This window comes from Rhipicephalus sanguineus, chromosome 1 (assembly GCF_013339695.2).
Source record: "Rhipicephalus sanguineus isolate Rsan-2018 chromosome 1, BIME_Rsan_1.4, whole genome shotgun sequence".
Taxonomy (NCBI): domain Eukaryota; kingdom Metazoa; phylum Arthropoda; class Arachnida; order Ixodida; family Ixodidae; genus Rhipicephalus; species Rhipicephalus sanguineus.
Window position 1 is genome coordinate 128,361,547 of NC_051176.1, and position 22,873 is coordinate 128,384,419.

Here is a 22,873-nt window from a genome sequence, read left to right on the forward strand (position 1 = left end):
TTTCAGCACCGCCCGAAGCTGAGAAAGTACACTATCCTTCTTTTGACCTTTGGTTCTTTACTTGCTCATTACTTGTTTAATCGCGTACGTAGGTTTACTGGAAATCGACACTCGAAATACACTCACCCCTTAGATAAGCACTTACCTCGCTATACAGCACGTTGAACTCTTTAAAGAGCTTATCCAGGAACTCAATATTCTTGTCTATTAATCTGAAAACGAAATCAGTGAGGCGAAGGTGAGGCGCGAGGAAGTTTTAAACCACACGGTGTTGCCTGGGGCTTCAATATTTCAGAGATTACGACTCACGTGAGAACGTTGGACACCTCGATAATGGAGTTGTCGTCCCGATTCACGAAATGCAAGTAGAGGTCGCTCCTGCAATGCGTGCAAGTAAATTGAGTTCAAACACGGCGGCATCCCTGGAACACAAATGTGTGAGCTCGGGTCACTTACTTTTTCCGATCAACAGAGCCGTCTTCGTTTTCATGAACTTTGTATTCGTCAATATTTACAATGGCTCCGGTGATGTTGGCGAGGACCCTGTTCAAATGAAAAAATAAAAATAAGTGTGATTTAGACTTGAGTCCGCTTAAGCTTTGACGGCAAGTTAGAGAGAAGCTTACTCTCGAAACTCTTCCATTTTTTCCCGGAACTCTTCTGGTGTCAGTCGAAGGACGAAACGTACGCGCTGGTCTTCCCGCAAGAGGTAGATCTGTGAAATACAGGAAAGCAAGCGCGTTGCGCAACAGTAGAACATGCTTTTTTTTATGGTCTACTGTGTAATATGAACCGACTTGCTCAGCGACACGTTCTTGTGCCTTTAGCACGATTTAAGCTACTTCCGGAGGTACTCTGGTGTGCACAATTCAGTCAATCAAAAAGGCTCGAGGTCACAAATGTTTGAGGTAAAGGCGAATGCTTTCTTTTTGTTATGTAACGCTGTACGTGGAAGGAATGAATCAACCCGATAGAATATCGTTTGTTCGTGCGTAACCTCAGCTTTTGAGTATAACCGTAATGGCAGCATGAAAATTAAAAACGAAACAGTCTGAAAGGCAATTTTTGATAAGGTAAAACAGAAAGTTACGGTTACATAAAAGCATTATACTTAGAACACTGCCTAATTTCGACCGTGCTTTTTTTTTCTTTATTAGATTCAAGGAAACTCCGAAAAGCCAGAGTGACTTACATAGCGAACAAAATGCGAATGAGTTCGGTGAAGAGTCCACATGATTATCAGCGATGATAACTATGCTAGCTGTTGCGAACATGAAGTCGGGAAAAAGACAATGTCACTCACAAACACGCTGGCAGTGTCGTAGAAGCCCTCGGTGTCGTTAGCGATGACCTCAAAGTCAAAGTACCCCTTCATGCCTTTCTGCGGATAAAAGTTGAGGCTCAAGTCGCCGGTGCGGTGATTGATGAGGAACGGTGGCCCCGTCAGGGATTCCAGTCCTTCGGAAAGTGTCCTCCGGATTTCACCACCGATGTAGTAGCTCACCACACTGTTGATGCCTTCGTCACGATCAATAGCCTGCAGCACGCGAAAGCGACGTTGATGAAAGTGTTGCCGTACAGCGCACACATGTCGGGTAGTTTTATTTGCCGCAGAACTATGCAAATTATTCGCAAACTTTATTTGCCGTGGTCCGAGTGAAGCCAAGTGGCGTATGCAGCCGCTAATAAAACGCAATACGCACTGCGATATTATTAAAATTCCCAAGACTCATGTACCATAATGCCGATTTTTTACGTCCCAGCTTACTGTTGCTAGAAACGGTGGCTGGAAATTTCTGAAAAACTCGGAGGCAGTGGCACACATCAAAATATTCGGCTAAGTTTATGCGCCATAAAACGTGAAAGTGGTATAAATGTATGCTAATGTATCAATCAGAGAACACGGGTAATTTTTATGCAGACAATGCAATTCTGTGTACCTGTTCTACCATAAAAAAATTAACTCTACACTGCACTAATAAGGGATGTATTACAGAGTACGGTTAGGCATCCATCGTCAATAGTACGCCGCCGCAGCTAGATATAATTCAAATCCGCTACTAGTAAAGGCGTAGCTAGAAACTTTTGCGAGGTTGGGGGGGGGGGGGGGTGAGTGTTCAGCCCGCCCTTTATATATATATTCGTGAGTGCGTTTGTACGTGTGCGTGTATATATACATATGAAAATTGAAAAAATTCGGGAGGGGGGGGGGTCTGAACCCTTCTCCCCCTTTCCCCTGGCTACGCCAATGAGTACTAGGTTTCAGCTGTTACAAAAATGACTTAAAAATTTAATTGCGTACAACATATAAGTACTAGAACACATAGAAAACTGCACAGTGCCACATTTGCGTTTCACACTCCGTAGTTTAACGATGAACGAATAAGGACCAGATGCTTCTCAACAAGCCCTGTAATTACAGCGACCTTGTGACGAAGAGTTTCCGAATACCTCACTGTGAAGTTATTTTGGGATAGCCAGTCGTTTCGGGTCGTTCATATCATGTGCTAAAACACTCAGCTCGCGTTAACACGACCGAGAAAACGCACGTTCGCGCAGTTAACTCAATCGGTTCATCACTTGAAAACAGGTAGTGACGGTGACGTCTCTGTACAGACAACAGGAGGTACGCACCTTGACAGTCATGAAGACGACCCCAAAGTCCGCCTCCATGGTGACTCCACCGGTGAAGACGCGGCTCACGAACCTCGGCGGGTTGTCGTTGACGTCTAGCACAGTGATCTCGACCTGAAGCAGTGTGTTGTCTTTGGGGTCGAAACGGCTCACGGGCCGTGGCTCGTGGAAGCAGTCGTCCGAAGCGCGCACCACCAACGTGTAATTAGCCTGTTCCTCCCTGTCGAGTGGTTCTGTTGCCGACAGCTGGTGCGTGAAGATGTCCAGCACAAAGCGGCCTTTCTCATTGCCCCCTGCGGAGGTGCAGCGGTGGCTGTTAGCTCAGCATTGAGCGATACTTTGAACATTGGAAACTAAGCGGCGCTCATGATAACGTTACATTTCTATATCGTGATAACGATATCGAGAAGCCTCCCTTACGCAATGCACGTTGCTATGCTTTGAGGGTGTTTTTGAACTAATTAATTAAAAAATACTTTTTGCCAGCATACGAAAAGTAGACGACTTTTCCTGCTGTCATGCACATTTGGTTCTTTTGATTAGCTTTTGAATAACTTCGCTAATTACGCTACCTGATCATTACATTTATCGCTTCAGAGACCTGCGTGCAGTTGAAATTCGAAACTCACCGACTATGTAGTAGCACGGTATGGGCTTCAGGATGCTCAGGTCATCGTCTCTGTCGATCGTGCTGATCAGTTTGTACGTTTCCACTCCTGGTTTCAGATTCTCCGTGAATGTGAGTTGGTGCTGTGGAAAAAAAAAAGAAAGAAGAGGAAAGAAGAAGAAGGATTAACTTACATACACGTACCTAGCATCTTTGTTGTTTTGAGGCTTTTTCACATCCAAGCTGCCTCAGCAAGATAATCGAATTGTTTCGTTATTAGGCCATTTTCGTACTTCCCAGTAAGCACTGAAGTTTCTAGTGTACTCCGCGCATCCTGCTCTGCAAATAACACAGAACGATGTAGCTTGTTTCTTCTTTTCATTTTTTGCTTCGCGCCTTTGAGAAAAATACACAAAGGTGAAGGGAGTACACCAGTCTGATTTCAGAAAATCTGGTAAGATTTCTACAAAGTTTGACAATCATGAACCGAATCAAATGTCTCGGCAAAAATCTCATATATTAGCATTTAACCTCGCCATGTCTGTCTCTTTAACCAAGTGCCCCCAGCTCCAGAAAAAGAAAGGATTTAAAGTGAATTTCTTACGACATCTTCGGTGAATTCTGGTGCATAGTCGTTGACATCCGTCACGAACACAGTAAGGTCCAGGTCACTCGACAAAGACGTCGGCTGTCCCAAGTCATAGGCTTCAACACGGAGCTGCATGTGCAACAGTAACTTTGTTAGGATAATCATAAATTGTGGCCATCAAAACCGCATATGAAATTAGAGTAATACGCCGTAGTTATAGATTATCTTCACAGTTCACGGAAACTACGTTACGTTAGTGACATAGTCATTTTGCCTGTTAAATGCTATAATCTATCGGCACTTCAGATTCTCAAAAGTAAGCAATAGAATGATGGCTCGTATGGTTGAATGACTGTACGACATCTTGCTGATGTATGCACGTGATGTCGCGGTTTCGATTCCCGACCGCGGTGGCCGCGTATTCCAAACGAGAATGCAGGCGCAAAACCTCGTTTACGATGCTGCGCGTCCACGTTGAAGGATCCCAGCTGGTCAAATATTGTAGGTGCTTCTCGCCACCATGAGGTCTCTCATAGACATTTGGGGTCTGTTTGAAGTGCTTGACACTTCTCCATTATGATTCTTTCTCTAAAAAAAAAAGTCACAGTTTCGCCGCAACGGCGAAGCAATGAATGCGATAGCAACAAATTGGAATGTAACGCGAAGAACGGAAAGCAGCTCAAAATTGCCAGCGCGTCGCTCGAGCCCAAAGCACGCACGAAAAGAACGCACACAGGACGAGCGCGAACTATCATGCGTCACAGCTCGATACTTGAAGCGCACTGCTGAAACATAAAGCAGGACGCACGAAACGAACGAATAGGTACACACAGCACGAGCGCGAACTAAATGTCGCAGTTGTTAATTATTTCTGTTTGAACAGCGCGCTCATTTCGCAAACGCGGCCGCGGCAGCGAGCGATGTGACTTTCGTACGCTCTGTGATTTCAGCGCGGACATCACGGGGAAAGCACAAGACATACAACCCCCATCTCCACAACCCGCCCGCCCCCTTCTTTCCTTAAGATAAGCGTACGAAGGCGACCACGCCCTATAGGGCGAAAAGCCTTGGCGTTCACAGGAGCAGGGCGACGACCTTTAAAGTGCGCCCAGCGCGCCCAGCGCGCACATCGCGCCATCTCGCTGGTGAGTAAGAAAGCACGCTGAAGTAAATAGTGTATATAAATAGCTCGCCGTTAGCATACTGAAAGACGCTGCTCTCCGTGGCTTAGCCGTCTAACGCCGCGCGTTTCGGAGCGAGAGGTCGGCCGTTCGATTCCGCGCGTCGGAAAGTATTTCTGAATTATTTTTCTTTGTGGCTTTTCTGTATATATATATATATATATATATATATATATATATACAGGGTGTTTCAGCTAAAAAGCACCAAGTATTTAAAAATTATATAGGTGCTACGCATCTCCAGTTAGTGCAGTATTGTTCTAAGCCATATAGAGCACGTCAGAATATTTTTTCCAATCCGCCAAGCTCAGTAATTAACAAGGATTGCTTAATGAACTTTTTAAATAGTAACTCTAGAGAAAAGTTTTCACTATAAAAGTTGTAGCGCTTGTTCAGAAACATCGAATATTTTCATCTATGCTGAGATAACTCTACTGCTTAATTTTTTTGCGGACTTTCTATAAAGCGCGCGAATTTTAAAAAAATACCACGTGACTGCCGCCTAACGCGCGGCGCTTTCAGTGCCCTCAAATGTAAGTTGAACGAATTATCAAGGGCTGCTCCGTGCACGAATGTCGATTGAGCAGGCTGCAGGTGACTGTGATGGACGCTAAATGATGATAGAGGCGTACTATAAAAAAAAAACATCTACGAAAGAGCGGCCGTCACGTGTGAGTGCATCTTTTATCTCGGTGTTACACCACGCTGTCACCCTCACCCCTTCCAATGTGTTTCTTCATTGGTGCGAAAAAAGAAAAAAAATGCCTACCCTACATCAAATGCTACCTACGGTCTCATGTAGCATTTGCTCCGTGGCTGCCGCTCTTTTGTTGAAGAATTTTTATTTGTTGTTGTTGAAACAGTATGCTAATTTTGTCGCTTAACGTCCATCGCAGTCACCGATAACCTGTTACACCGATCTTCGTGCACGAAGCAGCCTTTGATAATTCGTTCAACTTACATTTGAGGGCACTGAAAGCGCCGCGCTTTTGGCGGCAGTCACGTGGTATTTTTTAAAATTCGCGCGCTTTAAAGAAAGGCCGGAAAAAAATTAGGCAGGGGAGTTATCTTAACATAGATTGAAAAATTTGATGTTTCTGAACAAGCGCTACAACTTTTGTATTGAAAAGTGTTCTCTAGAGTTATTATTTAAAAAGTTCATTAAGCAATCTTTGTCAATTGCCAAGCCTGGCGGATTGAAAAAAAAATATTCTGACGTGCTCTAAATGCCTTCGAACAATATTGCGCTAATTGCAGACGCGTAGCGCCTAAGCTGAATTTTTTATTACTTGGTGCTTTTTATCTGAAACACCCTGTATATATATATATATATACGGTGCATGACGGCGGCGACGGTGACGGCAAAAATCAGCCGAGACTGTCCATATAATTGCTATCGCAATTAAAAAAAAAAACGCGCGGACTGTGGTCATCGCACAAGACAGAAGAAAAAAATATATATAGGCGTACCTCGTACACCTTCTGCGTCTCGCGGTCCAGCGTCTGTCTCAGTGTAATCACACCAGTGCGCTCGTCGAGACGAAAGGTTCTCCAGTGGCCGTTGGGTAGGTCCTTCAGACGGTAACGCACCTCTGCGTTCGCTCCGAAGTCGCTGTCCTCCGCACCCACTTCCACCACCACGGTGCCCAAAGTCGCATTCTGGCGAAAAAAAAAAAAAAAAAACATGGAGCTCACTAATTGTCACACGCGTCCCTTGGCTAAATTATTCTTTTCTTGTAAAGTGGGCTGCTCTGTTAGACTAGTTCCGGTTGCAACTACTTGATTAACACTGACTGGTTCACGCTGACCTTCTACTCGCCCACGCAAAGCTCGTGCAAAAGGAAAAAAAGAGCACCAGAGACTAACAATACAGGGCATTCCTGTAGTGAATGTTTCGTGCAAGTCTTTTTATTTTTGCTTCAGTTTACTAAAACCACACATTTATTGGTTCGCTGTCCCGGGGTGGCTAAAGCAGCACCAACGACTTGACACCTTTAATAAAGTAGACCTAATGAACGAGTCCGGTGCCCACTAATTGTGCAATCACACTCTGGAAAGCCCGAACTGAAGTTCCAGTAACTTATTACAAGTGTAATTTTGTTACCCAACCTTTCCTGCTGCGACGTTGACCGAAAAATAAAACGCACTGAATAGAGATTCCTGATTTGGAATGTGTTGCCTTAATGCTAGCCCTGAACGCGTAGACAGCATCAAATATTTAGCGTTCTCTTGTTGTTAGCGCCTCGTTCACAACAGTAAGATATGCACGCTAATGGGACTGCGAGTTCTATTTCTTCCCAATGTTTTATTCGTCTGAGTGATTCACTGTACTACGTGTGAAGTGGTGCACGGTGCATGCAGGCACGGTGCCTCCGTGAAGTACACTACCGGTTCGTAAGGTTCGTAATAGAGCGCGAAAGTAAGGAGCATTTATTCATTTCGTAGCGCTACAAAGAACCCATAATGGAGTCTTAAGCGGCAGAACGCGCACGGCTGGATGTTGTGCTCACCTCTGGAATGCGAATGGTGTGGTTCTGCGGCGGCCTGACGAACACCGGACTGTGGTCATTGACGTCCGCTACGCAGACGCTGAACATCTGCACCGAGGAGCGTGGAGGCAAGCCCTGGTCCTGTGCCCGCAGCGCCACCGTTGCGTTGCCTACACGACCCCGAAGCGAGTAGCGAGTCGACACACGGGCCGTGTTGTCTGGCAGGGACTCCACCTCGAACAGATCTGTACACAGAGAAAGGAGGGCGAATAAAATTGAGCGCAGCAAGCAAAAAGTGCGTCTTGGATTTAGCGAGGCAATGCACGCAATGCAGGCACATTCCGAGGCTTACTAATTGATGGAAAAACGGAAAACGTGCTACCAAAAAGAAAAAAAAAAGAAAGGACACAGCGTTTTAAAATTGTACAGAAAAAAATTGAAGTCGAAGAAAAGGTCAACACCGAGGTTATATCGCTATGGTGGTCCCTCACGTTAAGCATGCAATTCAGGAGCCAAAAATTACGTAAAGGGAAAGTGCAAGAAAAGGCCCTGTAAGGCTTGAAGGCAACGAGTTAACTGAACATCAGTGGTTTTAATAACGATCATTGTTGGGGTTTTGCGTCTCAAAACATCATTATGAGAGACGCCGTGTGGAAGGTTCGAAATTTCGACCACCAGCGGTTTTTTAGCGTGCACCTAAATCCACGGGCCTCAAACATTTTCGCCTCCATCGAAAATGCAGCCGCCGCGGCCGGGATTCGATTCCGCGACCTTTCGGTCAGCAGTCGAGCGCCATAACCACTTGACCACCGTGGCGGCGCTAACTTAAATTGCTTAAACATTGTATAAATGGTATAACAGTTTTGTGCATTTTCCTAATTGCAATGAATGCCTTTTTGGCTATACATATTATTATGCAACTAATAAAGGTCCCGCTGCGGTTTCCAACGATGGGACATCTTTCAGGATAACCTCGTCTGTACATACGTATGTATCAATGTAGAAAACAATGAACTTGAAGTTGAGCTTGAAGGTGAAGCGTTGACAGCAAGAGCCATGCATTGAACAACACAAACTACGGTTCCCAGTTTTATCACCCTGTACTTTGCCGCAAACATTCGCCTAACAATTAAATTAGCAATAATATTCGCGCCCAGGCAAAGATGAGAACACCTCTCTCGATGACCGCGAACACTCGCTGTCTAACACTGATGGGTTGAACAGCGCAGACAAAAGCGGGGGAAGGCTTCGCGTCGACTCTCGGTTCAATGTGGGGAAGGCAGCACACACGAAGCGAGCGCGAGCGGTCACCTCTGCTCGCCCAGGCTTCGCACCCGCTGCAGATTACTTACAAGATACGGCGCACGGACAGCCTGTGCGTTCAGCCGTTACGACCGTTGCCGCGCGGGCCGCGCGTGGCCCCGCCTTGCTGCCTTGCGGAGGAGACGCTCTAACCATTAGGTCACAATTGAACATATACTTTTCTTATGCAAACACTAATTAGATTTGCGTGTCAGTGGTGTGCGAATCAGTATGCACGCACGCCGGATCCTTGTGCTGCCAGAGACGCAGGAACGAAATGGGCAAATATTAGATAACCTTGCCCTACCGCTGCCATAACCATCGCTCTCGTGAAATCGGTGGTAAGTAGCATCACGCGTTTCAGAACTCGCAGTGCAAGAAAGAAGGAGGTGTCAGCCAGGGTTACGACGAAAACAGAAATTAAGGGACGTGGTTGGTGCCGAAACTCGCTGCGCGTCTCCATATCTTGGCACTGTGGCTATGTCTAGCACGTCGTGTCTTGCGATTGAACCAGTTTAAAAGCTGAGTGAAATTGTTACTTGTTCTGCAACGTTTATCGCTGTGGCTGAAAGACGCGTTTGTCACTGAAATCTGCTGCGCATCTTTTGTCGTAATGCGTCGTACTTACATGCTGTTAGCGCGAGAAAACTTCGCCTTCGTCGACTTCCACAGTGCATGGGATCTGCATAATTTTTATCTGTGCATTTCTCTTTATTCATATTGACCGTAACCGGGGGCTGGCATGACAACAATCGTAGTTTACTGACACGAGTCACGTAAACCTAATTTTTGATGAAAGTTGTCTTATTTTTTCTAAAGCTGCACCGGACGCTGTGTAGAGTGCCGCAGGCAACAAACGTCGACTACTTTTTAGCACCCGCTTTCTTTAATGTGTACACAAGCCTCAATGCACAGTTTTTCATTCTCCCCACAGCAGTGTGGCTGAACGTCGAATCGAGCATCGATTAAGTGCTGAGCAGCAGGCTGCCATAGCCACTAAGCCGCCCCGACAAATACGTATTAGTGCTTTCAAACTTGAGTGATTCCCTTTTGCAGCGAACACGTTTCATAGATTCAATTCAGGTCACTTCAGAAACATGCACAACTTTTCAGGAGTACATCAAGCATCTCGTGTGACGATGAAACCGTCCTTTTTCCCTTTTTTTTTTTTTTTTGCGCCACTCGCTAGGCACTTCCGAGGGAAGTGGACGATGGGAGTCTTTACTTCGTATCTCATGCCTAAAATTGGGAGTCTGTTGGCCTAAGCACTCTGAAAAGTTCAGGCCGATTCAACATAAACTCTGCCCGCTACACGTATGTGTTGCGCGAAAGGGAACACTCCCTACTGGCACAATCGCTGTTACCCGCATTCAGGAACGTTTCGAATGCTTAACTGAGTCTGTCAATCAGGCTTCTCCTCACAAAGAATAACAATGTGGGGAAGCCAACACACGCGCACATAGACGGAGAAACGCATGCATGCATGCATGCATGCATGCATATTACATACATACATACATACATACATACATACATACATACATACATACATACATACATACATACATACATACATACATACATACATACATACATACATACATACATACATACATACATACATACATACATACATACATACATACATACATACATACATACATACATACATACATACATACATACATACATACATACATACATACACAGAAAGACAAAGAAACGCCTTGTGCTGTGTCTTTTCCTCCAAAGTGTTTGTTTGTTGGTCTGCTTTCAAAATGAGCCACAGTGTTGCTTTATGCGAACTGGGACGCATTTACCTGTCGTACTTAACGCAATGTTATGCGCGGCGCTACAAACAAACATAATGCCCTCTATCGCAATGCGCGCGCGTTGATAGTCACGAAACCATGGCTGCATTCCCTTACCGGCTTCGTATCCGGCCTGGATGGTGAACACGATCCTGGCGTTCGGCGTCGACGGGTCGTCAGCGTCCATGGCTGAAGCCAGGAACACAGTCTCGTGAATGCGAATGAACTCGGTGACTTCGGCACAATGTGTCTGCCGCACGAACATCGGTGCCTCGTCGTTCACGTCCAGCACACGTATACTAATCTGCAGCCAAATACATACGGAACAGTAATAAGAAGCTGCATTTGATCGACACTTAGCCGATGGAATTCTAATGAGGATGAAACATTCCTCGATTTTCTAAGGCTGGGCCGATGGCTAGAAAGGTGCTACACGCAGCGACTACACATGCATAAAAATGCCAATTTTCTGTTGGCGTTAGATGACTGTTTACTAAAAGTACGAGTAACTAAAAGTACTTACTAAAAAGTACGTACTAAAAAGTACATTACTAAAAGTACGAGTAACTGAGCACTTAATGTTACACACTGGTGATGACAACTATACAGCAGTAGCTTAGAGTTTACTTACAGAATTTAGTGACTTGATTTGAAAGCAGGTCCATGATTTGTTCTTACTCAGGAAAGTATCTCTTAGCACCTTTAATGAGCAAATGAGTGCAAATGCAGTGGGGCGTTTCACCTTAAGTACATCATCAAAATTTTTGTGCGTAGTGCTTACTGATACCCCGTATGTGTACGACCAGATATGACTACCCTGTAAAATACACCTCGAATACTTTTCGCCGGCATATTATTCGCCTTTTGCAACGCGTTCCAAATTTTTACTATATATCTTCGGCGTAATACGAGAGTAATACGAGATCAGACAACGCACGTAATTCTAATTGACAAAGTTACCAACAGAATTATGAATTGTCGAAAAGAACAGAAAAGATATCTAAACGTGATAAACGTTCATTATTTGGAAGCGTAGCGCTAGTAGACACGGACTAGAGGAAGACACACGGACACACAGACGGAAGCGCTTCCGTCTGTGTGTCCGTGTGTCTTCCTCTAGTCCGTGTCTACTAGCGCTACGCTTCCAAGTATGAATTTCCAACTCGCCCAAGAAACAGCACTCCTAAAGTTCATTATTTACCTGTTTGAATGTTCTCCTGCTCTCATCTGTGCCGAATCCGGCTTCGTAGTTGTCCCATGCTTGAACTATCAGCGAGTATGAAGCCGTTTCTTCTCTGTCCAAAGGCATAGTAACCGTGATGACACCCTGTATGGTGAAGACAGACAGACCCTTTACTAAAAACAAAAAACGAATGATTTTTGACTAGAGCGATTATGCAGCTTTTCGTTTGTTTGTTTGTCTGTCTGTTTGTTTGGTTCGTTCTTATGGTGAACGAGTCTGTTCCGCACGTTTTTAGGAAAGACCACGGGCGCGAACAAATGGAAGTTATTGCGTAATAATAAGAACTAAACCTTTTAATGCGGAGCACTTTAATTAGAAATCTCCCAATTATAGCCTAAATTATAAAAATGACAACCCCGTTTTCTTTTCTTTCATTCTTGCAACTCGCAATGAAGCTTATACTGGTTGTACCACCGTGGCATGCAGCCAGAATGAAAAGCTTAAACATTGGGTTGATCGGAAAAAAGATGAGAAGTTGCTTAAAGGGGTCATGAACCATTTTTCCAAGTAATGATCTAATGACCTCAGTATCGGAGTTTACTGCCTCCCGAATCGATTGCCGCAAAAATTTCTCGAATCCGTCAAGAATGAGCGGAGTTACGGGGGTTCGGCGCACGCTCTCAGCGCTTGCTCTCTTTTCTCGTGCCGACGAGCGCACTGGAAGCTAGACAGGGAGGGACGGCACGGGGGTAAGAAGTTACGTCAGCGCGCGTCATGAAACGCGATCGCTCTACCGCTGTGATTCGCGTGCGCGAGTGCGGCTACCGTGTACTGAGGAGTGCGGCGCCGGCAAGTGGCGGCACCCCGTGGCAAGAAGAGCATCTGATCCGAACGCCGCTCTCGATTTATGTCGGCTATCGGCCAATGAGGATGCTATGTCTTTTGCGAGGTGAACAGGCAGATCGCGACGTCAACGGGCCCGCCCACCGACGAGAGTGAGAACCGGCCTCTGTTTGAAAAGAGGGCGGCTGAGAAAACAGCAACTTCGCGTTCCGCTTGTAGCCTTTACGCGGCGCGCACGACTGCAATATTTGGCTGAGCAGATCATAGCCGTGTCAGCTTTCCGCAGGACGTGTTTTTTCAACAAGCCCAAAGGGTGCTTCATGACCCCTTTAATGAGCTATCGTGACGTCAAATGTCACAAGGAATGCGGCAGGGGAGCTTCAGAAAATATCACACCTCGATAGCAGCTGATTAGGTACGAGGGCGCGTATCAGTGGAATCGCAGGCCAAGGCACCGCTATGGCGGCACGGTCAGAGTCGAGCCAACAAACTCTGCACCAGCGACAGGAACGCAGGTGAGGACTGTCAATGACGAGGTGAAAGCGTAGTCACACCTATAAATGCATTCAGTGCGGGTCTTTCCTTTAACCGATTACCTTGATTCATGCTGGCTGGTCGCCCACAAGAAGCACCGATCCGGTTTCATGCATTTTCCATTTGAGGAACGCACAAATAGAGAAACCGAATTTGGCTGTGGCACGACGTGTTGTGGAAATCAAAAAACGGCGCCACGCACTCACCGTGTCCCTGTCGATCTTGAACTTTCCGTCGGTGCCGGCGGCGTCCAGGGCGTACGTGATGCGGCCGTACTCGCCGACGTCGGCGTCTACCGCCTGCACGGCCGCCACTGAGGCACCCAGAGGGGCGTCCTCGGAGACAGCGAACTCGGAGGGCCCAGGCCGGAAGATGGGGTTGTTGTCGTTCTCGTCGAGCACCTGTATCTGCAGCTCGGTGACTCCAGACAACGGGGGCACGCCCGAGTCGGTCGCTTTGAGCGTCACGTTTATCCAGCTGTGAGCTTCGCGGTCAATCTTGTCAGCCACGGTTACTTCGCCTACGAAGATTTCCGGAAGAGAGGTGGTCATGATTCCTAGCAGCGTATCAGTTTTTTTTTGTGTCTTTTCTTTTGCATGTGGTACTAATTGCAATACTTATTGCTTAAAAGGTGCTCGAGTAGGTATATATACCTACACTGCGGTTCCTGAAAATAAGGGCCTTATTCTGTATCTAGTGGCTTCGACGGATGCGTGAAAACACATTAGAAAAAGCCGGTCTTTTTTAGCGAAAAAATAGAGAATTCTCAGGTTTCACGTGCTAAAACCGTGACCTGATTAATACGCACCCTGTAATCGGTGTACACGGGACCAGGGTGCACCTCCCCCCTTAGCAAGGTTACGCCCCTGCTTACAATGTACGAGGGTGATCAAAAGTTCCCAGGCCACGCTTCCATTGCAATACATGGGATAGTGGCCTGGGAACTTTTGACAGCCCCTGTCCATTCCGCAAAATGTACTACGTTTTGTTGATTATCACAATGAATGGCTTTTAAGGCCGGAAGAAGCACATCATCTTATTTTCTCGACGTTTTCTATGCCAATAACCCTTCATAATTCACAAACTGATATTATTTCATCTTATCAGGTTTATCAAGGCCCTGAGAAATTCGTTTGCCTCGTTCTTATTCGCTGTGAAAACTTTTTCGAGCTTTAGTCATGTATTGTACCAGGTGGGAAAACAAACACAACAAATACCTGTTTTGCGGTCAATTCCAATCAGTGCAAGGTATTCCATCTTTCCTTCCAAGGAATAATATATCGTCCGGTTCTTGTCCGCGTCTATCGCTCTTGCAGTGACGATTGGTGCGCCAACCATTGAGTTTTCTGTGACTGTTTGGCGGTAGAAAGACTTCTTGAAGCTCGGCCTGTTGTCGTTGACGTCGACTACGTTGACAGTAAGTGTTGCTGCAATAGAGATGGCACATTTAATAAACACCAGTTTGTCTGCTGCATGCAATTTTGCAAGGAACGAAAAACGAGTAATCACGTGATACCGGTGCCCTAGAGAGCACATGAGCTGAATTGCTGAAACACGGCTTTACAAACTTTCGATTGCGTATCCATCCGTAGCTACATCGTATATGCTGCATCGAATTTAAGTGCACTTTCGGTTGTACCATAAATCTAAACATTATCCTTTCAGCAAATTTGGAGGAGGAGAAGGAGGAGGAATATCTTTTGGTCTCATTCTTAGAGTTTCTTTACGGCAAAATTCGGAATTACTTACTGGAGCGCCTAGGCAAGTAAACGAGCTCTAAATCAATTGGCGATATTAAAGAAAGCGTGCAGTGCTCTTGACCATTGCTTGTAAATTAAAAGAAAAATAATCATCAGACAACAGTGTCTGAGCTCAATCAATCTCTATTGATCGCATGAGTATTAAGTTCCGCATAACTGCGGTTATCACTGCTTATTTTTGAAGTAACATTGTCATTAACGCTCAGTAACCACTAGGCAACCTTATACAGCACTCACCTGTCGCCGTTTGCCCAGGTGTTGCTGCGGCCATATCCTCGACTTTGACGCACAACTTTATGGACTCCATCACTTCCCGGTCAATATTAGACTTGACCATGACTTTCCCTTCGAGGTTGTTGACCTCAAAGCTCTGTTCGGCATCAAATTCGCTTACGAGGCCACCGTCTTCGTTCCGTGCCTCACTGGCACTTCCATGACACAATGAGTACCTGAGCATGGGCCGATCGTCCTGGTCGGTGGCGCGAACCACGGCCACGGTATGACCCGCAACGCTGTTCTCCACTAGGTTCACGGCGCCGGGTTCGTCGAACCTGGGTGCCTTGTTGTTGACGTCGATGATGGAGATGTTGACGGTAACCATCGAAGACTTCTGCTGCTCCCCAAGCCCCCCATCGAGTGCCAGGATCTGCAGGCTGTAGAGGATTGACTTTGGAAACGTCCTGTCCGGGTCCATGTTGGCACCGGGCGCCACGGAGATGACGCCCGTGAGGGCGTCGATCACGAACTTGTCCTGCGCGCCATTCTGAATTCTGTAGACGACCTTGCTGTTGCTGGGCGAGTGATCGTGGTCCTCAGCGAGCACCCGGACCACGGCTGTGCCTTCCTGGATGTCCTCTGGAATCGCCTTGGATACGAAGTCAGTGGGGAACTCGGGAGCGTGATCGTTGACGTCTTGTACGTAGATGACCACAGTGACGTTGCTCGAGAGTGACGGTCTGCCCATGTCATAGGCGCGAACGAGAAGGTTAAACGTTCGGACATCACCCCTGGGTTGCGCGATCCGCTCGAAGTCCAGCGGCAACCTAGGCTTGATGCGGCCCTTGACCTCGTCGATGGTGAAGTTGTTGTCAGGATCCCCGTGCACTATCTGGTACCGGACCTGGCTATTGGGGCCGCCAGCTTGGTCGGCGTCTACGGCCTGCGCAATGTTGAGCAACCCGTCAGTGTTTAAATGGTTTAAACAGTGTTTAAATGGCTTCTTCCATCATGATTGCACAAGGGTGTAGGACGACTGCAGCCAGCTGTCGCTAATGAGCCGGTATGGTATCAGATTTGCGCTCCGACGCGGATTTGCGCGCTCTGTTCTGGGAAAATAGATTTGTCTTGATATGCGAATGCCCTCGTTACGAGGGGCTAATGCGATCGATATGTTGCAGAGATTACAAACAGGCAACTTTGTTTATTTATGTATCTTGATTTCCGTCTACTATCTCTGCTCTGAACACGTTGTTACCTCGCTACCTTCGTTTTGAAATTTTACGGCAAGGAAGTATTTGTGTACAACTTATTTTCGTAACGAAAGCGGCCAGCTCACTCATTCCATGAAGCGGAAAAAAACGCAAGAAATGAGGACTCGGATACACATAACATGAGCGCAGCCCAAGCAAGCAAGGAAGTTCGGGAGCAACACTTTAGCGCATGTTCTCTTTCTTTCTTTCTTTCTTTTTTTAAGAAGCAGCTTACGCGTGTTGAATTCTTGTTGAGCACGTACATCGAATAGACGAGCGTATTTGGGAAAAACAAAAGCGCAGTCTGTGAATACTTGTTCCACATACGGATGTAGCCTGCTAAGCCCGAACGGCCTACACTCTAAGAAAGAAAAATAAGCCCTATGACTCTTATATTTGAGTCCTGACTTGCCACGTATATGACTCCCTTTAAAGAAACACATGAACTCTCTCTGTAGATCATTATACTGTCTTCGGAGAGTCGTGGGACGCACGTCTCTAAAAAAGACTGTCATAGACGTGGCAAGTCAGGGCTCACAAAAAAGATCAACGGACATTTTTTTTTAGAATGTAGTTCTGAGGCAATGAAACTCTTCATGCGAGAATAATAATAATAATGATAATAATAATAATAGTAATAATAATAATAATAATAATAATAATAATAATAATAATAATAATAATAATAATAATAATAATAATAATAATAATAACCATAATAATCATGATGATGATAATAATAATAATTGCAACACTGTAAATAGGCCAATCATTTTGTGTGTATGTTGAATATAATTATATAATTGTAAGCCGACACACTGCAGAGCGACCTCTCACTGGTGTCGCATTGAACTAGGCACGCGAAGCAGTCCACGACGTCCTTACGAATACGAATAGCAATGCCACGAGTTTTCAGTAGGTTCGACGACGATGACATCTGGAGGGAACATTACTCATAAAACTTTTTGTTTTTTTCAGCTTCGTGCAGATGATCTAAAAATAAGAAACAAAACGCTCCTTCCCGGCAGTAAAGTACGTGTTATTTGCACTTCTTTTGCATTTCCTTAAAAAAATCTAAGGCGCATGCTCACCATGACGACGAGCGGAGTGCGGAAGTCCAGCGCGTTCTCGCGTATGCGGGCCTCGTAGGAAGGCAGCACAAAGGCCGGCGCGTTGTCGTTGATGTCCTCGAGCACCAGGTGAAGCTGGACGGTGTTGCGGTTGCCGCGACCGTTCTCGTCGCGTGCCTCCACCGTCAGGAAGTGCTCGGGCGCCGTCTCGCGGTCTAGGCCATGCGCCGACGTGGCCACGACCACTTTGCCCGTCTCAGGGTCCAGCCGCAACCTGCGCACCGCACAAGGGAACCTTGTTAGCACCAGTAGCATAGCTAGAAATGTTTTTCGGGAGGGGGTGGGGGGAGTGTTTAACCATGCTTTATGTATGTTCGTGCGTGAGTTTGTATATGTGAGTGTATATATACACATGCAAAATTGAAAATTTTCGGAGGGGGGGGGGGGTTGAACCCCCGCAACTCCCCCCTTGGCTACGCCCCTGGTCAGCATTTCCGCTCTGTGAGCCATCGAAGCAACCGAGAAGCATCGAGCCATCGAGACAGCGAAGCAACATTGCGGTCTTCAGGAGCCACTGCTAATAGCGGCCAATGAACGGTAAATAGCACACCCTAGCGTTCACCTTATAAGAATTTATATGCTAGAAAATGGGTCATTCCATGCCAAACGTCCCAGCCATTTTGGCGACCATCTCGAATGCAATCGAAAAAAATCGTGCTGATTTATTGCATTGAAAGCAGTGAATTTCTAGAATATTTCGGAAAGAAAAAAATGTTTTGGTCACGTGAGTGCCTTCCGAATTTCCCAGAATGTCGCCTGGGAAATTCGGAATTTATTCTGAGAGTATCGTTTCTTGTTTCAATACCAAACATATTAAGCCAAGGTGTTTGTGTAAAGTATTTGAAGCTCAGTAATATTAGTGCAGTATTTCTGTCATATACGCCTCCACGAATTTTGTTAAAATGTTCTATGTTTGCATATTTTCTATTGCAATATTGCGCCTTGTATGAATATCTGAGCAATGAATCCTTTCTCTATGAAAGGTATATTTACGTTAAAAATATTTTCAGACGCCTCAAGGTTCTGAAAGTTACGAGAAAAAACTCCCGAATTTCAGAAAATCGTAATTTTCATCCACATTGAGACTCAATTTACACCACGTGGTGCTCCAATTAAACATCAGCTTTATACCTCAATCGAAAGAAAATAAACAGTTCTTCCTATGTGACAAGTTTTATCATTACAATTTTTGTTTTAAGGAAGAAAATAATTTTTGAAATTCCCCATTGACGGCCAACTCCCCATTTGGTCATATGGCAGCTTCCTCGTTGAAGTTCCCCATTGTCGTCAAAGGGGAACTTCAAAAATTATTTTCTTCCTTAAAACAAAAATTGTAATGATAAAACTTGCCATATACGAAGAACTGTTTATTTTCTTTCGATAGAGACATAAAGTTGATTTTTAATTGGAGCACCACATGGTGTAAATTGCGTCTCAATGTTGCTCGAAAATTACAATTTTCTGAAATTCGTGATTTTTTCTCGTAAATTTAAGAAACTTGAGGGGTTTGCAAATATTTTTAACACAACATATACCTTTCATAGAATAGGTATTCATTGCTCAGATATTCATACAAGGCACAATATTGCAACGAAAAAACTGCAAACATAGAACTTTTTGGCAAAATTCGTGGAGGCGTATATGACCGAAAGAGTGCACTAATAATACTGAGCTTCAAACACCTTACACAAACACCTTTGCTCAATATGTAAACGAAATTTGGTATTGAAACAAGAAACGATACTCTTAGAATAAATTTTCTTTCAAACAACACCCAGATGACACTCTGGGGATTTCGGAAGGCACTTAGGTAACAAAAATTTTTTCTCTTCGAAATATTTCAAGCACTTCACTGTTATCAATGCAATAAATCAGCACGATTTTGTTCGAATACATTTGAGATGGTCACCAACATGGCTGGTGCGTTTGGCGTGGAATGACCCAAATATATGTCAAAGTGTCGCAGCCGGCACACAACGCAGAAGATGCCAGTAAGAGCGGGTCCGCATATTTGGTGCCGAATTTTGTGCATTTCCAGCGTGTAGAGTATGAATGCAGCTGTAGTGAGAATAAAACGCTGCACAGCAATAAGTTCGGGGCTTTTCTGAAGAGCTTCCAAGGACCGGTGCGCCAGTGGCGGTGCCATTATATTTCAGAGCTTTTACTGGACTATCATTAAATCTTACCTTATTGTATACTACTAACAAAATTATCGCTATCGCTTGTAGCGTGTTCTACTAGCCGATGCTTGAGCTCAAGAGCGCTATTCCATGCACGAATTTTATACTTCCAGATCGAACACTTGCTTTAAGTATATTAATGTGAATGGTGCGAGGAGTTACGCTTACGAGGTTATCTTTACAAAGAGACAAAGTTCGACCGTATTAGAGGCGACCGAGCCAAAGTAAAGTAGCCAAGTGGTCTTACTGTCGAGTCGATTCGCCCCAATTTCTCTCAGTCGTGTTGTCTACAGCATCGATTTCAAACTTGCATCGTCAGCAGGTGGTACGCGGCATACATAACATACGCATATATCATCATCAGCAGCAGCAGCAGCCTGTCTACGCCCACTGCAGGGCAAAGGCCTCTCCCATGTTCCGCCAATCAACCCGGTCCTATGCTTTCCGCTGCCACGTTATACCTAGAAACTTCTTATTCTCATCTACCCACCTAATTTTCTTTCTCCCCCTCACGCGTTTGCCATCTCTTGGAATCCAGTCAGCACACGCATATGTATTAAAACTAACTGACAGCATTGTACAAGGTGCGTCCGGAAGTGTGATCAGAAAACGGCGCAACTTTGAGATGACTTTGGAAAGGGGCTGAATGCTCTCCGTGGGCGTGTTTGAGATACGCGGTGTACTGAATGGGAAGGAGTTGCACCTATTTCTCATCAAGTGAGCAGTGTCGCACTACAATCAAGAGTGGCCCCCGCCGCTCGTTCCAGCAAGCAACAGCGAATCTCAAGCTCATCGGAGTGCTCGTTGGGTCCCTCTTTTACGACGTAGGTCCCCCAAAGCCATAACAATGCACTTGCTTACTTGTCGGCTATTTGACCTCGGATACTGGTGTAGCGGATCCCAGCGGTGCCGTAAATTTCAGAGTCCGCATCTTCAGCCTGCAAGAGAGATAGGACGGACCCATGAATGACGCACATGCCTCGCGCACGCTCGCTCAAAGAAAGGGCAGCTCTCGGAGCGCGGGAAAGCAATGGTTCTCAACAAGTCACCGCCAGACAAGTTGTCAAAGTTTGACAGGCAAGAACTACAACGAAAGAGCGACTAAGATACATGGCGATGTTCGGTCTGCCTCATATGCCTGCTCTCGTACCAGCCACGAACGTGCATGCCTTCCTGATCAATTTTGATGACGCAATATCTGATGACGCAACAGCTTTTTTGCCTGGGGAACCCCCAGCTTTTTGTGTTGGAAATAAAGTTCATTTCAGCATTTCAGCATTTTGCCCTCAACAACAGTCCACTTCATAAACAATCAAAGCTCAGAAAAATATACGTGCAACGTTAGCATAATTCGGAAACGTGATGAAACTGAGATTGTTTATAAAATAATGCGAAAGAAACGGAACTGTATGTCCCCCTTCAACAATTTTTGCATGCACAAGCGAGCTTTTGTAGACCACTTATAAGAAAGTCGCTAAAGCGCAGCCTGTTCATCCTATTCCATAGTAGAACACAAATATACGTTCTTTTTGCCCTATATATCAGTTCAACTGGATTCAACAAGCAGTCGCTGCACGCACGCGAAATGTGAAGGCGTCCATCAGGCTCCCCTATAAGCATGCACAATATCGCTTTCTCGCCACCCAGTATGCTCACCCTGACAACGGCGACCACAGTTCCGGCGGCCGCGTTTTCGGGGATGGTCGCCCGGTAGAGGTCCTCGCGGAACACTGGAAAGTTGTCGTTGGCGTCCTTTATGTGCACCGTCACGTCGGCCGTCGACGTCTTGGGCTGGTTGGACACCATCTCCCTCGCCACGATCTGCATGCCGAGCAGCGATGAATGCAGCCACCCACCAACTTTTGCGTTTGCGTTTTTTGTGCTCTGCTGACTTTATAGCGTTATAGCCGTTCCGCAATATGTTACACGAAATGCACAACTCGTAAATGTTTGCAATGGAAAGTGCATGCGCAGCGGAAGTTGCATGCTCCATCCCAAGATACGAACCTCAGAGTGCACTAGAACCTCAGTTATTGCAGCATTTTTATATATACTACACGAACGGTATTGAGATGAGCGGAGCCATCAACTGTGTTCGGCAGGAGAAGTGTACCACTACACCAAAAATATTTCAGAGCGTAATGCAACGACACGGAAAGGAACACGCAGAAGACACGAGCTCGAAAACGTTGCAATGTTTTTGAGGTACCATCATGAGCCCTGTACTAGCACGTTCGTTTCAAAGACATAGCTTGGAATCTGACTGCATCCTCGCATGGCTTCCGATACAAACTACTAACGATGAAATTATTAGTTCTTGTAGCGACTCAGGCATTGCTTTCTGCTCATGCAAACACATGCCATCTGAAACGCAGCCACCACAATGATCTTGTCCTTCTAATTATTCAGACGTCTGGCACTTTTTTGCCGCCAGATTGTAGCAATGCATCCTGCAAGACATATAAATATCTTGATATTAGCAAATATTAATCACAAACATTCCTATTTTCCCATACACTTGCGGAACACGACGAAGGCGCGGAAATCACTGGGCACCAGCAGCATAGCAGTGAGCAGAATTGAAAGAAGAAACAATTTAGAAGTGTATATTCAATCCAAATAACACTATATCAGACTGATAACTACAGTTCCGTGTATGAGCTTTACGTAGTGCCTTTAAACCATGTTTGTAGCACCTCTGAAACAGAGCTAGTTGATTTAAATAAAAGTTCATTTCACGTGACTGCCACTGCAAAAAGCGTCAGACCTTCTGAATGCGTACCTTGAAGTTCATAACCTTGACTCGTTCGTAGTCCAAGTAATCAGGGTTTTTAACACGGATCATGAAGGAAGCCTCGTTGACGCCAATGGCTGGCGTGACGTCGAAGACGCCGTTGTCTTCTTGGAGGAACAATTGAAAAGTGCCGTTGCTGCCCTGCAAAAGCACAAAGCGTATAGACGTTGTTAGCTTTGACGATGCAGAACTTGCTGTAGCGAGTGCCTGCGCTAACAAGAACAAGCATACATTTTGGACCAACACTTTAGCAGCGCCATATCCACGCCACATCAAGCAGCACTCACGTGATCGTATTAATTTCTTGATGTGCCTGCGGAGATAATGAGGTATACGATTGCCACCAAGGGGCCTTGTAGGAAATGTT

General features: G+C 45.6%; 1 protein-coding gene across 2 annotated transcripts in view; it reads right to left on the reverse strand.

The window, feature by feature from the left end:
• LOC119397693 (cadherin-23) overlaps positions 1–22,873 on the reverse strand; it is a 157,531-nt gene that overhangs the window by 15,047 nt on the left and 119,611 nt on the right. For both annotated transcript variants that reach the window (XM_037665123.2, XM_037665119.2), the window contains exons 13-31: positions 22,495–22,647; positions 21,369–21,533; positions 20,574–20,650; positions 17,494–17,746; positions 15,171–16,092; positions 14,391–14,600; positions 13,380–13,693; positions 11,815–11,940; positions 10,731–10,917; positions 7,522–7,745; positions 6,482–6,670; positions 3,846–3,959; positions 3,264–3,384; positions 2,635–2,927; positions 1,304–1,537; positions 627–715; positions 457–543; positions 310–378; positions 146–212 (exon numbers count right to left, since the gene is read on the reverse strand). In XM_037665123.2, coding sequence (XP_037521051.1) covers positions 146–212; positions 310–378; positions 457–543; positions 627–715; positions 1,304–1,537; positions 2,635–2,927; positions 3,264–3,384; positions 3,846–3,959; positions 6,482–6,670; positions 7,522–7,745; positions 10,731–10,917; positions 11,815–11,940; positions 13,380–13,693; positions 14,391–14,600; positions 15,171–16,092; positions 17,494–17,746; positions 20,574–20,650; positions 21,369–21,533; positions 22,495–22,647 — 3,894 coding nt within the window. The remainder of the gene's footprint in view (positions 1–145; positions 213–309; positions 379–456; positions 544–626; positions 716–1,303; positions 1,538–2,634; positions 2,928–3,263; positions 3,385–3,845; positions 3,960–6,481; positions 6,671–7,521; positions 7,746–10,730; positions 10,918–11,814; positions 11,941–13,379; positions 13,694–14,390; positions 14,601–15,170; positions 16,093–17,493; positions 17,747–20,573; positions 20,651–21,368; positions 21,534–22,494; positions 22,648–22,873) is intronic.